Genomic DNA, 17,769 nt, shown 5'->3' with positions numbered 1-17,769 from the left:
GGGCTACGGGCCCCCATGCTACGGCCCTACATAAGCATTTAGCAGAAGCTGTACAGCAGACTGAGTCGCTTTGCCCCACTCCCCATGGTGAGATGCATTGCGTTTCTGTTCAAAGTGAGTTGCTCTTTCACGAGTGTACCCTCTTTCGCACCAGCACTTGTGCATAGCTTGTACCTGGACCCAGCACGACGTGTGAACAAGCCTTGGTTTGCGCAGAGCCCCTCTGACCGCCCCCCTGCCTTTTTTCCCCTTCCAGGCGCTCCTTTTCAAAGGTCTCAGCATCCTCATGCTACCTCCTGCCGGAACTTCCACCTGGGCCCCCAGCCTCAGATTTCCACAGACTTCCCCCTGCCTCACGCCGTCCAGCCTCACATGGCAACCGCGCACCAGCACGGAGGCCCCCTGCACCCGCCCCTTCCGCCTCTGCCTGCCCTGCCATTCCAGGAAGTGACGGGACCCTCTTTCCTACCTCAGGCCCTTCACCAGCAATACCTCCTCCAGCAGCAGCTCCTCGAGGCCCAGCACCGCAGACTCATGCCTCATCCCAGGTAAGCAGCATCTCTACCATCAGCCAAGGTAATGAGCGCGACCAGTTTGGGACATCCTAACAGCCAGTGTCTTCCACATGCTGTTGGACTCTTCTGAGCCCCTTAGCCCCAGCCAACACGGCCAATGGATTGTGCGAGTTGCAGTTCTGCTTTTGCAAAAAACCAAAACAAATATCCCTGCATGCAGAAAGCTAGCACATCAGGGACACTATCCCTACTGTGGCCTTCTTCCTGGTGCCTTAGCTCTCCATGGCACCCTGCCTCCCCACCAGGGAAGAATGGGTGAGGGAAGATCTACAGGAAAGAAAGATAGACATTGGGATCTCCTGCCCTGGTGGAGATTGCCGCCTGAGGCAGTTGCCTCACCTTGCTTCATGAGTGGGCCGGCCCTGACTACAGCTCCTATCAATCCGTACCATTAACTAAGCTGGCTGGGGTTGTAGTGCCACAAAATCTGGGGATCTAAGGTTGAAGAACACTATTTTAGTCCAATTCCCTGCCAAGGCAGGAAACACACAGCTGTTGCACCATTTCTTCCACTCAAAAACCTTTAGCAAAGGTGGGTGGATTTCAAAGGCTATAAGTTAAATCAATTGACCATTTGGGGGATGCTACCCCATATGGGTGGGGAGTGAGAATGACACACAAACTGGGTGTCACTCATAAAACTATCAATGCTTAGTTATTATGGTAGGCAGCCATTCTCACTCCCCACCCATAGGGGGTAGCATCCCCCAAATGGTCAATTGATATTTGTTTTTAATTTACTTTTGCTTTTGAGTTGCTTTTAACGTTTCATGATTTCATTCTTTGGTTTTATATTTTTATGTTGTTGCAAATCCCTGCAATATTTTTTTATAATAAAGTGATATATAAATATTTCTATAAATAAATAAAATAAATAAACGTAAGCATGCAACACCCTGCCCTTTCCCTGCTTCTGTGGGCTGAAGTGGTACCGTCTAGAAAAAAAGCTTCACTACTTAATTCTGGTATATAGCAGGTCTGGGAGGGACTTGTTGCCCTCCAGATACTGATGGACACTCATCAGCCACAGTCAGTATGGACAGCAGTCAGGAAAGATGGGAGATGTTCTCCAACAACATCTGGAGGGCCTTGGTTCCTCATCCCCTGGCCTAAGATCTTGAACCTCTATGCACATCAACAGTGTACATAAAATGGGGTCAAACCACGGGGTGTCTGTCTCTAGCGTGTCCCTACTTGCATGAGCTTTGAGGAGGCATCTGCTTGGCCAACCTTGAAACCACTGATCACTTGAGTACGTGGGCCTTCTGTGTAAACAATTCAAATGTATTTCAGCCTCCCCCAACCTCCAGGTGTTGTCAGACTACAACTCCCAGAATCCCCAGCCAGCATGGCACAATCGTCAGGGTTGCTGGACGCTGTAGTCCGGAACATTGGGAGAACACTAGCTTAGAAAAAGCTGCCGTTAATACTTTGTCCAATCTGTGAATACACTCTATTGACTCGGATGCTTTGTCTGCAGGTCACCATTAAGCTCTGTGCAGGCAACTGATCCAGGGTGAGTGAAGATGCGTGTGCATGCATGCGTGAGTTGGCGAGGTGGGTGAGGAAGTGTGACTAAATCTGCAGGCACGGCCCTATTTGCATTCAGTATACTCAGAACACCAGAAGACACCCTGAGTGTGCATGGACCAGCCATGCATTTTGCCTTCTGCTGTTTATGCAGAAACTCACTGCAAGCTGAGTTAATGGCATAGCATCCCACTGTGCTTTGAATATAGGCTTGTGCATGCTTGACAGCCCTCCATTTTGCAGGGTTCCGGAGTGCATGATCAGAGCCAGTGTTCACACCATTGTGTTTGTTTTCACAGGCTGAATGTGTATAGCTCATGAACAATGGGGAGAGGCAATATCTCAATACAGTGGTACCTCGGTTTACAAACACAATTGGTTCCGGAAGTCTGTACTTAACCTGAAGCGTACTAAACCTGAAGCGAACTTTCCCATTGAAAGTAATGGAAAGTGGATTAATCCGTTCCAGATGGGTCCGCGGAGTACTTAAACTGAAAATACTCAAACCGAGGTGTACTTAAACCGAGGTATGACTGTAGTAGAGCGCATGCTTATCATGCAGAAGATCACACGTTCAATTCTGGGCATCTCCAGTTATTAATTTTTTTAAAAATCCAGAAGCATATCTCTCTCTCCCCTGCTGCTCCCCCCCCCGAAAGTCATTGCCAGTCATAACAGACCAACCTTCACCAACTATGCTCTATTTGTTACTGAAATCCATCTCCCATCACCCTGACCAGCCTGGTCAAATAATAGTCCAAGGGCCCCCAGTTGGGGGAGGCTGGAGGGCTAGACAAGACTGGACAAGGGAGGCAAGAACATAATAATAGCCTGCTGGATCAACCCAATGGCTCAAATAGTCCAGCATCTTGTTCTCACAGTGGCCAATCAGGTGCCTGCGGGAAGCCGGCAAGCAGGACCCAAACATAAGAGTACTTTCCCCTCCTGAAGTTTATGGCAACTGATATGCAGAAGCACACAGCCTGGATGAAGAGCATAGCCAGTAGCCATCAATAGCCTTTCCCATGAATTTGTCATGGCCATAACTGCCTCCCATGCATAGTGAGCCGCTGCATCACCCAGGGCGGAAAATTACCGTCCACCTGGAGGGCGTGGCATCACTACATAACGACACATGCGTGTTACATAACGACATGCGTCGTTACGTGGCAGGGTATCGCTGCCCCCCAGCGACTCCAAAGCCGTGCACCTCCAGCTCCAGATAGAAAACCCGCTCGGCACATGTAACGATGCATGTAACGATGCATCGTGCTGCGCATGTGTCGTTACGTGGCAGGGTATCGCCGCCGCCCCGCGACTCCAAAGCCACGCGCCTCCAATTCTAAACTCCAGGTTAAAGGCCCACTCAGCGCGGGGGTGGGGGGCATCAAGTGGCACCCCCCCCAGAGTGGAACCCGGGGCGGACCATCCCCATCTCCCCCCCATCGCCCCTTCTCCCATGGGAGCAAATTCCATAGTTTTGACCTGGCTGCTTCCTATGATCCTGATCCCCCAACCCCGTGCATTCATGGACCCTGAATCAGTTGTCTGAACAGGGTTATCAGTGTTGCTCTGGATGAAGGATTCAGAACTGTGGGGTTAGGTGTCAAACATGATCCTCTTTCGCTGACCTTTCTTCCTCAACCCTGCAGGCGGACTCAGGAGCGTATCTCTGTCCAACCTCATCGGTTACATCCAAGCTTCGAATTTGGCCATCAACTGCAGACTCCTCAACCCATGGGCCCCCAGCCCAGATATTTAGCAGAAGGAACAGACTGGTAAGTCATTCCTTGCTGTGACAACTAGGGTGAAACAGAAGGCTTGTGATACCAGTTCCCATGAGGAACGGTTGAAGGAGCTGGGCATGTTTATAGCATGGAGAATGGAAGACTAACAGGACACATGATGGCAATGTTCAAATATCTGAAGTTGTCATGCAGACAGTAGTTTAGTGGCAAATTCAGAAGTGCAGGATCCCTTAATGAGAGTCACACATCAACACCCCCTCACAGTCACACCCCCTTCTAAGATCATGCAACTTTCTAAGATAATACAGTGTAGTAGTAGTAGTAGTAGTAGTAGTAATAATAATAATAATAATAATAATAATAATAATAATAATAATAATAGATGATTACCATAATCAGTGCAAAGCACCATGTATTGCCTTTCAGCAAGATCTATTATTTGCACATACTGTACATTGGCAAATTATTTGGAATGCTCGAGTATCTTTGTTTGGAGTAACTTAAGTTGTCATTTTCTCGAAGTTCCATTGTACATGACAGAACTTGCACACCATTGCCTTGAAATGGAAGCACCTTGTGTTCTCAGTCCACCATAATGATTAGTTTTGGAACATCAGAGCTTTCCCTAAATATTCTTCCAGTGTTCCTTCTTCTAAATTACCCTAGGAGCCAATCCACAGTGGCCGAATCACCTCCTTTTACTCTTAAAAAATACAAAGTCATTTTTTAAGCCTCAGTGACTCAAAAGCTCCCCTTTCATGCTGATTGGGCAGCTGTAGGGCTATGGAGACAGGGACCTGGCTGCAGAAATAGTAATGAGTCTTCCACCTCTTGCAATCCTGAACATAGGTGCCAACTCCCAGATTGAAAAATCCGGGATCGACGGCAGCGTGACACCGGAAGTCGCGCTGCGGCCATTTTGGAACTGGGCAGAGCAGCACCGGAAGTTGCTTCTACGCATGCTCTGCCCATTTCCAAAATGGCCCCAGCGCCAGAAGTCGCACTGCGGCCATTTTGGAACTGGGCAGAGCAGCACCAGAAATTGCTTCTACGCATGCTCTGCCCATTTCCAAAATGGCCGCAGTGCCAGAAATCGCTTCTGCGCATGTCCAGAGACTCCAGACATGTGCAGAAGGAGCCTCCCCGGGCCGGTAAGAATCCGGGGGATTTACGGGGTTTTCCCAGTGGGAAACAGCTGGAAAAACGGGGGTTTCCCGGGGAATACGGAAGACTTGGCAGCTATGATCCTGAACCATAGGGTTGCCAGACTCAATAGAGGACAGGACTTCTGTGCCTTTAATTGCCCTGCTCTCTTTTGAGTCTGGAAACCTTAAAGAGAAACCAGCAGACCCTTTGTTTAATTTCCAAGCAAAGGGTCTGCTGGTTTCTCTTGAAGGTTTCCAGACTCAAAAGAGAGCAGGGCAATTAAAGGCACAGAAGTCCTGTCCTCTATTGGGTCTGGCAACGCTACTGAACCACCACACCTTTACCTGCAGAAGATGGAGCAGACTGGTTCTGCATTGTTTCAAATAGCAGAGTGGTTTAACTATCAACCCCTCTTCCCAGGGAACTCTGGGAATTGTAGCTTTGGGAGGGGGAATCTGAGTCTTCTAACAACTCTCAGCACCCATTAACAAACCCCAGCTCCCAGGAATCTTTGGCTCTTTAAAGAGTTATCATAGTTCTTTAAATGTATGGTATGAATGTGGCCTTCATGTTGCCTTTCTAGAAGTTCATAGAGAGGAAGATGGGGATAAAAACAGAAGTGGCTGGTTCCAGAGAGAGAGAGAGAGGAGAAAAAGACTATTGGCACTCATTTTACACTAATTTGAACTTGTTTTGCACAGGATCTCAGAGTCCTTTCCACATAAGGAAAGTGGATTTTGTGGAAAAGGCCAACAAGCAGAGAAGTTTGATGTTCAGTGCAGAATATCAGCATCCTGCTTTAATTTAACAATCACACCCTACTTGGATAGTGGGGGACACACACATTTAATTGGCTGTGCTGTTTTCACTTTCTCTTGACTACTGGTGCTTCGAAACTCCACAGGGTTAATGTATATACCGACCAAACTCTGAACTATTTGGATGAGTCACTATGCCTCCGGACTCATGTTCCTTCTATCCGGTGAAAGATATAAAAACAGCGTTAGCCATTGGGTTGAACTCAAAGTGTATGTGTGTTGGGAAGGGGATGGCGAAATGGCATACTTTGTATAAAAACGTTGCACAACGCTTGATAGCGATTTGTATTTCTGCATCCTTCCAGGGATCTCAGCGTCGATGCTGGCCTAACTCACAACCAGTTCCAGGTCAGGCCAGTTCCACAGCATTATCAGCATTACTTAGCGACACAACGAATACAGCATTTCCCCCGGAACACTTCCTCAACGCAGATGGTAAGCGAAGCAGGAGTTGCTGGGGGCCAGCTTGAAGCCTGGCTTAGACTAACAGCATGGTAACCAGAACTTGGTGATGGAGCACATCCTGCCCCAAATTCTATCCCTAGCATTTCCAGCTCATTTGATCCTTGAGAGCCATTGCCAGTCAGAGTAGGCGATACTAGCCTATAAGGGCCAGTGGTCTGACTCCGCTTAAGGGAGCTTAATGAGTCCACGTCTGTTCCTGGACTGCTTGAATGAATGATGCTTCCCAGCTTGGAAATACAAAACTTGGCAGCTCATAGTGCTAGCATTTGAATGTTCTCACCCGGATCAGATTTCTGCCTCTCTCTTGCCCAAATCCCCACTTTACTCTCACCCAATCTTCTCTTTTTGCTGCGTTGGTAATAGTGTTGGGGTGGTAGGAGATACCACCCCATCTCTCCTCTTCCACCTCTGGTGCCTGGCATGCAAGATTGGGTTGCTCACAACACTCACCTCTGAGTTCTTCTCTGGCTCAGATTTTAATCTGTGCTGGAGAAGTAGTCAACGTCTCTCTCCTACCCACCTCCCTTGTGAGGGTGCCCTGTCCCCTCTTCCCATCTCTGGCACTGGGCATGCACCAATGCTTGGGAACTAAGCTACAAAATGCTCTGTGTCTTAAAAACTAGCATATCGGGGGAAAGGCTATGCCAGAACCCTTCTTCCTGACATGTTAGTTTTCTACGCGGAGGTGACAGGAACATTTAATCATGTGGTTTCTCCATCTGCCATTTGGAGTGGTACTGGTACAGTCCGGGGATAGTTTTACGATGCAATCTGCTGTCTGTGTAGACCGGGCCTGAGTCACTGTCTCGGGGAAGGCAGTCAAAATATAGGTGTCTATCATTCCTGTCAGCTGATTGCTAGTTAGGAGCCGGCACTGTGGGAGGCAGTTCTTTCTGAATGGATAATCTGACAGCTTTAACAGAAATGATTGCTACAGCTGGTTGGGTTCTTTTACACAAGTGCTTGAAGAACCACTTGCATCGCTGACGGCAGAATTGTACCCTAATAATCTGAAATAATGTTGGGTGCTCCAATCTAGCAGATAATCTTCCTTTGAATTAACCCTTTTCAAAGGGCATTAAGTCTTGTTTTGAATACTACTACTACTAGCAAACTCTTACTTGCTTGCTTGCTTGCTTACTTACTTACTTATTTTTGCACAATGCCTCACAGGTTGTTCATGAAATTAGAAACTACCCTTATCCTCAGCTTCAGCTACTTGCTCTTCAGGGACTGAATCCAAACAGGCACACGTCTGCTGTGAGGGAAAGTTATGAAGTAAGTGCTCCCAGCTTGAATGAGCCCCTGGGCCTTTCCCCCTGCAGGTTCTGTATCCGTTTATTCATTCAGCCACTATGGCCATACTCTCCTGTAACAGTAAGCCATAAACAGGGCTGGCCCTATGATGAAGCAGAGTGAGGCAGCTGCCTCAGGTGACAGGTGCTGGGGTGTGGGGAGTGGCCAGAGCTGTGAGTCCCCCATGGCTGCCCTGTACCCTCTAGATTAGCCTGATGCCCTCAAGAAAAGCAGAAGACATGTCTTTCACCAGTATTGGAGTAAAATTCAACTCCCAGTCCAATTAGCTTCTGTATGTGGTTTCAGGGTTGAGCGCCATCTTGCCCTTTGCCTCAGGCAGCAAAATGTTTTGAGCAGGCCCTGCCAATAAATGACGGCTTATTGCAAACGAGTAGTGTGCTGATATGCACTGCTGAATCACATCCACCCCTCTCTTTCCTGTGCCATGTTGGGAAGACACAAGTCAGAGTTAGGTGCAAACCAGCCCCGGCGCTTCCATTAAGGCGAACTAGGCCACGGCCTAGGGCGCCAAAATGGAGGGGGCGCTGACCAGGCCGCCCGCCGCCCGCCGGTGCTGCCTCAGGCCGCTATCCGGAGGTGCGCGGGGCTGGGGCTGCCTCCTCTGAACAGCTGAAAGGCGGGCGAGGCGGCCCCAGGTTCGCACTCCCGGCGAGAAGTTTCGGAGGTGCACGGGGAGCGGCAGAGAAGCGGCAGCGGCAGAAGGGTGAGCGGGGCCCACCAGCCAGCATGATCAGCAGGGTCTTGCAGGCTGCAGCAGAGCAGAGAGCGGGAGAAGGCAGCCCCGCCCCCAGGCTCACGCTCCCAGCGATCCCCGTGTACCTCCGGAGCTTCGTGCAGGGAGCGGCAGCCTGGGGCCACCTCAATTGAACAGCTGAGAGGTGCGGCGAGGCGGCCCCAAGCTCGCGCTCCGGGCGTGAAGCTCCGGAGGCGCGCAGGGGGAGCGTGAGCCTGGGGCCGCCTCGCCCGCCTTTCAGCTGTTCAGAGGAGAGCGCCGCCGCTGAGGAGCTCAAAGCGTCCCCTCCACAGGCCCGCGCTCCTCCCACCAATGGAGGGGACGCAGGGGCAACAGCGGCGTGCGTGCGTCATGACGCATGTGCCCAGGGGGGCGCCAGAAAGTGTTTTGCTTAGGGCGCAAAAAGCCCTAGCACCGCGCCTGGTGCAAACCAGCACTTGTGATTTGCTCGCTCAAAACACGCCACAGGCAGAAGCTCATGTTTGTTCTTGGCTTATCTCTCCTGGTTTGGTTTTTTTTGGGGTCGAATGCCAAAGAGGGTATGATCCAAGTATAAAAGTTGGCATGGGAAGAACTGCCACTCTTAACAGCTGCCTTCCCAAAGGCATGGCAGCCAGCTATCCCACACTATTTTGATAGTGTAGTAATTTGTTATTAAGTTTGGTTTTTGAAAAGTTCGAAAAATTAAATGGGCAATTTGAGGGGGAGTTTGGAGAGCCCCTCCCTTACAGTATCACAGGGTCAGTCAAGAATATAGAGAGAGCGGGAGGTACAGGGGGGAGAGAAATATTTGGAGGGGCTTTGAGGCAATAAAACCTTTTTGGCATCACAGTATGACAGCAAGGGATCTAGAAGAGCAGTCAGTATTACACACACACACACACACACACACACACACACAGCCCTGATTCAAAAAATACTGAGTGAGTTAAGACCAATTGCTTGACTTCATATCAGTCAAACTTCCTGTATATTCTCCTTTTGAAAGTCATTTTATTTCCTGGTTACAGGTAGGTAGCCGTGTTGGTCTGGATCGAAGTAAAATAAAAAAAATTCCTTCAGTAGCACCTTAAAGACCAACTAAGTTTTTATTTTGGTATGAGCTTTCGTGTGCATGCTGAAGAAGTGTGTATCTGAAGAAGTGTGCATGCACACGAAAGCTCATACCAAAATAAAAACTTAGTTGGTCTTTAAGGTGCTACTGAAGGAATTTTTTTTATTTTATTTCCTGTGACTTTAAAAATAAACCTGATTAAAGGAAAACCTTCTTTGGACCAGTAAGGGACAGAGAAGGGGAGGAGAGATGAGGACTCTTGGTCTGCCATCTCAGATGGCTAATAGGTGGCTATTTGAAAGGTCTCCTGTTCATTCCTTGCTCGTTCCTCCCTCTTTTCAGGAGCTTTTGCAACTGGAAGACAGGCTGGGTAGTGTGAACAGGGGGGCCGTCCAGAACACCATTGAACGGTTCACTTTCCCACACAAATACAAGAAGGTAAGAGTTGGAAGAAGATCTCAACCTACCAGAATTGACACTAGGCACTGACCATTATTGGAGGCAAGGCTGACGCTGGCTACAACTTTTTTAATTGCAAAAGTAGACGAAATCATAGCTGCCAAGTTTTCCCTTTTCTCGTGAGGAAGCCTATTCAGCGTAAGGGAAAATCCCTTAAAAAAAGGGATAACTTGGCAGCTATGGACGAAATTTGCAGGCATAACAGCCTCCTTGCCATCACTGGATTAAGCTTGACAAATCGTAGGCAGATACAACCAGGATGTTTTTCCCATGCAGGGCATCTTCAAAAATTGAGTTGTTTTTTTTAAGACAATCAACAAGCCTTTAACTTTTAATTTTAAGAATGAATGAACAGATGTGGATGCAACACAATCTTTGCCCTCTATGAATTTGCCTAATATCAGTGGCTACCACATCTTGTGGTAATAAATGCCATACATTAATTGTATGCGTGTAAAAACAAGTACTGCCAAACGGTTTCACGCTGAATGACTCTGAATTCTAATATTCTGAAGCAAAGAGACTAAAATGTATTTTTCTGCCTCATTTATTTGTTCTGCGGGTTCATATCAAATCTGGGCTGCTTGGAAAGGAATAGTAGTAGTAGTAGTAGTAGTGGTAGTGGTGGTAGTAGTAGTGGTGGTGGTAGTAATTATTTATTTTAAGTACAGTAGTACCTCGACATCCGAATGCCTCAACTTCCGAGGGTTTCGACTTACTAAGTCAGCAAACCTGGAAGTCTTTTCGCCGCACACGCAGTCAGCGCATGCGCAGAAGCGCAAACTCACGCTTCGCGCATGCACAAAATGGACACTTCAACAACCGAAGGTTTCGACTTACGAAGAGCGCCGCGGAACGGATCGCCTTCGTAAGTCGAGGTACCACTTTATTCACATAAACTCCTGCATTGGCTGGTCTTTTGTTATGAGCAATGAGTCTTAATGGAGGCCTCAGCTTCCAAGAGAACCAGTGATGCGTTTGACATGTTACCTGTGTGTGACCTTAAAACTCTTCGCTCCAGGTGAGAGGTTGCCACACACACATCCATCAACCTCTCTTTCCCACTGAGACAGGCGGAGTGCTAACTAGATTCGGCATCCGTAGAGTTTTCAACAGGGCAGGTTTCCCTAAACTGAATGTGCCCAGTGAGGGCACTGGTGAAGCCAGGCACCCCCAACCTTCGGCCCTCCAGATGTTTTGGACTACAATTCCCACCATCCCTGACCACTGGTCCTGTTAGCTAGGGATCATGGGAGTTGTAGGCCAAAACATCTGGAGGGCCACAGGTTGGGGAGGCCTGGGTTAAGCTCTTTGCCATCTAAATCCCCACCCGATCCTTAAGTCCTTTAGGCGGCCATCTTGTGTAATGCTGTGATCTTTCCTTGACCTTCTCGACAGAGGAGACCGCAGGAAATCAAAGCAGTAAAGGAAGATGGGGAGGAGTCGGACACCGATGAGAAATGCACCATCTGTCTCTCGATGCTCGAAGACGGAGAGGATGTGAGGTATAACTATTCTCCAAAGGGATTCTGAGTGAAATCTTTCTTATGTTCCTTCTCCATCCACCTCGCTCCACCTCAAAGTTTCATCACTTTCATTCTTTGTTTGCTGGTCTGTGCTTCTATGGCAAACTCCCCCTCCACCACACAGATAGATATTGCCTCTGAGCAAATCAAGACGTCAGTCCTCATGAACTAAACAGCCAGAGGTTTGTAACTAGGGCTGCTGATGGGGTTGTCTAAGGCCTTAGTAGCACCCCAGTGCTTCTCTCTCCCCTAAACCACCCACTAATTGCTGTTGAGCATAAAGGATGCTGCACTGATACCTCCCGTTTTTTGGTTATTTTAAAAAAAGATTCTTAATTGGTATTTCTCCATGAGGACTAGCACCATAACATTTCAAAAATGCAAATGCTCAGCCAGATCATGTGGCACGCAGCTAAAATGGCAACCATGCTATCTGATAACTGGGTATCACCAACATCCCTTTCTAAACTCAGTGGGGGTTTTTTTCTTAAAAAAATGTTTAGGGGTACTCTCATTTTCCTATTCATATTGAAATACTGCCCCTTAATGAGGCCAAACTTAGATTCAGAAAATGTTTAGGGGTATGCGTACCCCTGCATCCCCCCCCCCGAAAAAAGCACTGCCTAAACTTTTTTGCATAGAGAATCCTGTGTGTGCCCTGAGGCACTCTTTGACACAGCCACAGTCACCCTCTTTTTTTTAGTATTATTATCCCGGTCTCCTCCTGCTTACAGTCAGGCTGAGCTCCAATCATGTTCAAAATGAGGGATGGCAAAGCAGAGATCACGTGAGACCTAGGGAATGAAGAACGAAATGGCAAGACACCTCAAGTTGCTCAGCTCAGAATTCACACCTGGGTAGTTCAGTTGATTTGAGTGTGGTGCTTTTAACGCCAAGGTTGCAGGTTCGATCCCCGTATGGGACAGTTGCATATTCCTGTAAATTCCAGTAAAAATCAGGACAAGGCCCTGTTTGCCTTCAAACAGACTTGGTACACTCTGACCTGTGAACCTTTGCTGACGAAGAATTGTCGAAACAGGGCCTTGTCCTGATTTTTACTGGAATTTATTTTTGTTTGCCTACTATACTGGGATTGATTCCTATTTGAACTCTTCATCACACAAATAAAACCGTGTGAAGATATATTTGAAATCCATTTTTCTTTTGGCCCGAGTTCTTGCAATTTACTGTTTATTTCTGTCCCAGCTCCTGCCAACCTAGCAGTTCAAAAGCACGACAGTGCAAGTAGATAAATAGGTACCACTGTGGCGGGAAGCTAAACAGTGTTTCCATGTGCTCTGGTTTCCGTCATGGTGTTCTGTTGCAACAGAAGCGGTTTAGTCCTGCTGGCCACATGACCCAGAAAGCTGTCTGTGGACAAACACCAGCTCCCTTGGCCTGAAAGAGAGATGAGCGCCACAACCCCATAGTCGCCTTTGACTGGACTTAACCCATCCGGGGGTCCTTTACCTTTACCTTTAAGGAGGAGCTCAGGGCAGGCATCAGCCGTTGTGCTGAGGTCCCAGCCGTTGCACAAAGGTCTTGCATGATGGTGCCAGGCTGAGTCTCGACCTCTTGCCCAGATAACAAAGAGCCTGACCTTCTGTCTTCCAGGCGTTTACCTTGTATGCATCTGTTTCACCAAGTGTGTGTGGACCAGTGGCTCGCGACCAGCAAGAAATGCCCCATCTGCCGAGTGGACATTGAAACACAGCTTGGGTCTGACAGCTGAGAGGAGAGCCAGCTCTGGGGATGTGTCCTCTTTTCCTTTCCTTTTCTTGGTCCTTCCTGGGGCGTCAAAGCCCCTTTGCAGCAAAAGTTTTGCCTTTCTGAGCCATTTGATTTTGTGTGTGTGTGTGAAGAAAGCCTGCAAGCACATTCGCAGATTATTTTAAAATAATAATAATTAATTTTTAAAAAGAAGAAGAAGAGGAAGACGAAAATGAGGAAGACAGAAAAGATGATGATGATGAAGAAGAAGAGTTGGTGGTTTATAATATCTAGAGGTAGGAGGAGATCCATGCCACTTTGTTGACTGCGAAGCATGGGATGCGCAGCTAGAAAGCCGGCGGGAAGAGTTAGCTGTGGGAAAGGACGGTACATAATGTTCCTAGTTATGGCCTCTCAATCCTGCTTCTCAAAAGGATTGTATATAATATACCTCTTGAATAAGTAGAAACACATTAGGGGTTCTTTAGCTATTTCTATGGATGGCTTCCGGAGCATGTGCGCTTAAAGAAATGTCGTCTTTTGATGCCCTGTCATCTTGTGGTGGATATGTTGCTATTAACCTAATCTGCACCAAACATCACATTGGGGTTCTTGATTTCGTTTCGTTTTTCCATAAGGTTCCTTACTTTGGTGCCTGGCTGAAACATTATTGGGGATGGGGAGGTGGGGGGACACAATGACACAAGAGTAAAGTTCTTTTCTTGCCTGGGTGAAAACAGGGGGGGAGGAATCCTGTTTAGCAGCATTTGAGTCGGGAAAAGTTTGCGGTGAGGTAGGAAATTAAAGAAAATGAGGGAAAGTGGAAATTGGAAGGAAATTTGGGGTTGGGGGTTGGAGGAAAGAGCGGGAAACTGTCTTCCTGTTTATCTGCTGGTGCTGGACATGATGCTCAGGGCACAAGCCCAGGATGAATTTTGCTTCCGTCTACCGGATCTGAATGATGGGTCTCCCAAGGAAGGATTAGAACATCTCTCCACAAACCACAGGCTTAGCCTCTTTCTCCTTCAGAAAAAGACATATGAGGTGTTATTAATTTGACACTCTCCCTTTTGGAGCAATGGGACCATTTTCTGCCTCTTTTAAAAACAACATGGCAGCCATTTGATTGTCAGTAGGCAGGGAGGTCCTGAATTTGCTTGGGGGGGGCAGTGACAAGGTGACTTTTAACCCTGGAGGGCTCTTTTTGGCTCTATATCTTGTGACTGGGAGGAGGAAGCGATCTTCATCTGGTCTTGTGCATGAGTTGGATAGGTGGTTTAAGCTCCTAGTTTTGCTAGTAGAATACACTGTCTTTGGTAACTGGTCGGGGTGAGTCTGAAAGGCCACAGGAAACAGATTCTGCCGTCTCTTGGCAACACAATAAGCACAAGCCCTGCTCTCCAAAGCATGGAGAACGGGGCCTAAAGACCACATCTTGCCTGTTCTACCTTAAATTCTTGCACAAAAACAACATGGGAAGTTTCTCATCAAATCCCATAGAACTCTTCCAGAAATAATCCCCCACCTCGCTCTCTCAGGATCCCAGAAACTGAAGGAACGGCAGGGGCTGACTGAGCGAAATCTTCCACTTTTCTTCCAGATCTTTGCGCTGTCTACTCTGTGTGTGTGTGTGTGTGTGTGTGTGTGTGTGTGTGTGTGTGTGTGTGTTTAGAGAGGTTTTAGCACTCAAGACAAACCCTGCAATGCTTATTTTTCAAGTGGCTGACTCTTGGCTGTGTTCTTCCAAAAGAGCCTTATGGCTGCAAATTAAGTAAAAGGGGAGGGGAAAACTTCAGCCCAAATTTACATGGTGAAAGTCTTTTGATACATGGAATATTCTGAACACAAAACAACATTTCAGGTTCATGGGAAACATTAGAATGATGCTCTGATCTTGGGAGGCAAATGTGTGCGCATATGTAGTTATTATGTCCTGAAACTGGTTTTCAGGCTGTCAACTGCGTAATATGCACGTAATGTAGCTAAGTTGGGCAATGTCTACTGAAGGAGTGTTCCACATCCTTAGCAGAACGGGGAATGATATGTGCAATCTGCTGTTCAGGAAGAGGAATGAGGGTCAGGACAAATTCAGCCATTCCCGATCTCTTTTCCTCACCAAGCAGCTGACCAGTGGAATGACAGCTTCCTTTACAAAACTTTCACCACACAGCAGAGAAGCCAACACTTAGGGGCCATGGGGGCTAGGCTTCCACAAAGTTGATGGGCATTCCCATTCAAATGGTGTGCGTGCACCGCTTCATGTGACCGATTATGCTGCATGGGGCTGTCCTGGGCCCGCAAAGTATTTTATTCAAGTTGGCACCCCTGCCCCACAGCCCAACATACTGCAAACATTCGGCTGGTTTTTAACCTGTATATTTAAACTGGTCTCAAACTGGTCTAAAACAGAAGGCCATGCCCCCCTGGTAAAATTACTTTTGCGTGCTTGTTCAATATTCTTTGTAGGAGAGTCCTTGGCCCATACACTCATGACAGTGGTTCCTGGCGGCTCCTTGAGCGGTGACCATCATAGGTATTTTATGTCCTTCTATTTTAGGCCTGAACCCAGGATGGGCTGTATAGCACAAAGCATACAAAACAAGTGAAAACCATAAAAACACACACATTTCAATATTGTTGTTGGTGTTTAGTCGTTTAGTCGTGTCCGACTCTTCGTGACCCCATGGACCATAGCACGCCAGGCACTCCTGTCTTCTACTGCCTCCCACAGTTTGGTCAAACTCATGTTCATAGCTTCGAGAACATTGTCCAACCATCTCGTCCTCTGTCGTCCCCTTCTCCTTGTGCCCTCCATCTTTCCCAACATCAGGGTCTTTTCCAGGGAGTCTTCTCTTCTCATGAGGTGGCCAAAGTATTGGAGCCTCGGCTTCAGGATCTGTCCTTCCAGTGAGCACTCGGGGCTGATTTCCTTCAGAATGGATAGGTTTGATCTTCTTGCAGTCTATGGGACTCTCAAGAGTCTCCTCCAGCACCATAATTCAAAAGCATCAATTTCAATATAGTTTCTTTATTATTATTTTTAAAAATGCAAAAACAACATTATGAAAACTGGTCCTTTGAATCAGGCGGCTTACTTGAGGGTTCAGAAGTGAGAGAGGCTGATGGCCCAGTTCATAAGCTCATTTTTGTGTGCTATTTTTACTACGTTGCATTTTTCTCATCCGCTGACCTTTACAGATAAAGCTAGCTATAGAGTGATCTTTTCTTCCTGCCTGGCCAGAAGCATCAGTGTTTTAAAAGGCTTGCTAGATGCCCAATTCATTCAGGATGAAAACAGCCCCCTGGACCAGTTTGCAAAAGTACAAATATATTTATATGAATGAAATTAATTTGATACTCTCCCTTTTGGAGCAATGGAACCATTTTCTGCCTCTTTTAAAAACAACATGGCAGCCATTTGATTGTCAGTAGGCAGGGAGGTCCTGAATTTGCTTTTGGGGGGCAAATATATGAATATATATATATATGAATGAAATATATATATTAATGAAACACCCCACCTCCAAAAAGAAAAAGAAAAAGCTTGGGATGCTTTCTAACTGTGAGTGGGTGGAAACAGAGAGATTGGAATCCTGAGCAGCTTGCAATGATGAATGAATTGATTAAGTTGTCTAAAACTCACATGGTGATTAAACCAATTTTGCTTGGTGACAACCTAAAAACAACAATGATAATCACGCTCTCCCCTGAAAATGTAAAGTTCAGTTCAAGAGTACAATTTTTGCAATAATAAATATTTCAATCCCTTTGTCACAAGAGGCAGTGATTTAAGCGAAGGCTCACCCTCTCTCAGTCTTTTGCCTGGCAGTCCTCTGGAGGATCAAAAGAAACAAGCATTATCCCACTTGCCTTTATACATTTTTAATACTCTGAGGCAACAAAGGAAAAATAACAAGCTCCCCACACCCTGCACATTTTTCTATTACCAAAAGGACTTCAGTACAAGTGGGGGTCCCACAAATGTTTGCAGAAATATTTGTTCTCAGTTCAGACCTTCTTGCCATTTTGCCCCCATCCCTTCGTAACAACCACACATTGCCTCTTCTGTCTTCAGCTCCTATGCGCTGGTGCCTTTTTTGACCAGTTTATTCTAACTTATTCTGTGACCTCACAGGAGCTCAGCCAATGGCTAAGAATGGCTTGCAGGTAACTGCCAAATTGTGTTTAATCCCTCAGGTTTTATTGCTGGTATTTGTTCCTGACAGGGTTGGGGTTTTTTTTTAAGGGTCTTGTAGAACTACTATTTCCCAGCAAAACTTCACATTCTCTCTTTTATATATATCGTTTTATTAGCATTCCTCCAACCCTCAGCCCAAAATGCCAAGCAGGGACAAAGGATGAATGGAAAGTATAAATGTGAGCATGGAAACTCTTCTCCATCATGGGTTCTTCCTCCTTTCCTTGGAAAGGCTGAGGCAGTGGGATGTAATATTTGAGCACACTTTCTGTCTACCTTAGCTTCTTTCCCCATTGGAACAAATGAGGAAATCTCTTGCATTGGATTCAGAGACAGTGATTGGCTGACATGAGTCCCCAAGCTCATGGCTGCCCACTGCTGAGTTCCAGCCTCTTTACTACTTCTGTCTGGCCATGCTATTTAGAGAAGAAGCTCATTGCAGTTGCCTAGCAAGACCCAGAAGTGCTCCCTCAACAGAACCCAGAGGGGA

The 17,769-nt window shown here is 47.0% G+C and overlaps 1 protein-coding gene across 2 annotated transcripts in view; it reads left to right on the top strand.

Annotated features, from left to right (window-relative positions):
- The window catches only part of ARK2C (arkadia (RNF111) C-terminal like ring finger ubiquitin ligase 2C), a 73,247-nt gene extending 59,956 nt beyond the window's left edge, over positions 1-13,291 (top strand). Inside the window, exons 2-9 of one of the 2 annotated variants that reach the window (XM_035100848.3) lie at positions 257-548; positions 2,056-2,091; positions 3,758-3,883; positions 6,123-6,252; positions 7,456-7,560; positions 9,729-9,824; positions 11,244-11,350; positions 12,986-13,291. In XM_035100848.3, coding sequence (XP_034956739.1) covers positions 257-548; positions 2,056-2,091; positions 3,758-3,883; positions 6,123-6,252; positions 7,456-7,560; positions 9,729-9,824; positions 11,244-11,350; positions 12,986-13,103 — 1,010 coding nt within the window. In that variant the 3' untranslated portion in view covers positions 13,104-13,291. The remainder of the gene's footprint in view (positions 1-256; positions 549-2,055; positions 2,092-3,757; positions 3,884-6,122; positions 6,253-7,455; positions 7,561-9,728; positions 9,825-11,243; positions 11,351-12,985) is intronic. The other variant, XM_088652698.1, reaches the window with a different exon arrangement.
- The last annotated feature ends 4,478 nt before the right edge of the window (positions 13,292-17,769 follow it).

The sequence above is a fragment of the Zootoca vivipara genome, chromosome 10 (assembly GCF_965207765.1).
Source record: "Zootoca vivipara chromosome 10, rZooViv2.hap1.1, whole genome shotgun sequence".
In the NCBI taxonomy this organism is placed as follows: Eukaryota; Metazoa; Chordata; class Lepidosauria; order Squamata; family Lacertidae; genus Zootoca; species Zootoca vivipara.
Note: the sequence above shows the minus strand (reverse complement) of the source record. Positions and strands in the feature narration are given on the sequence as shown.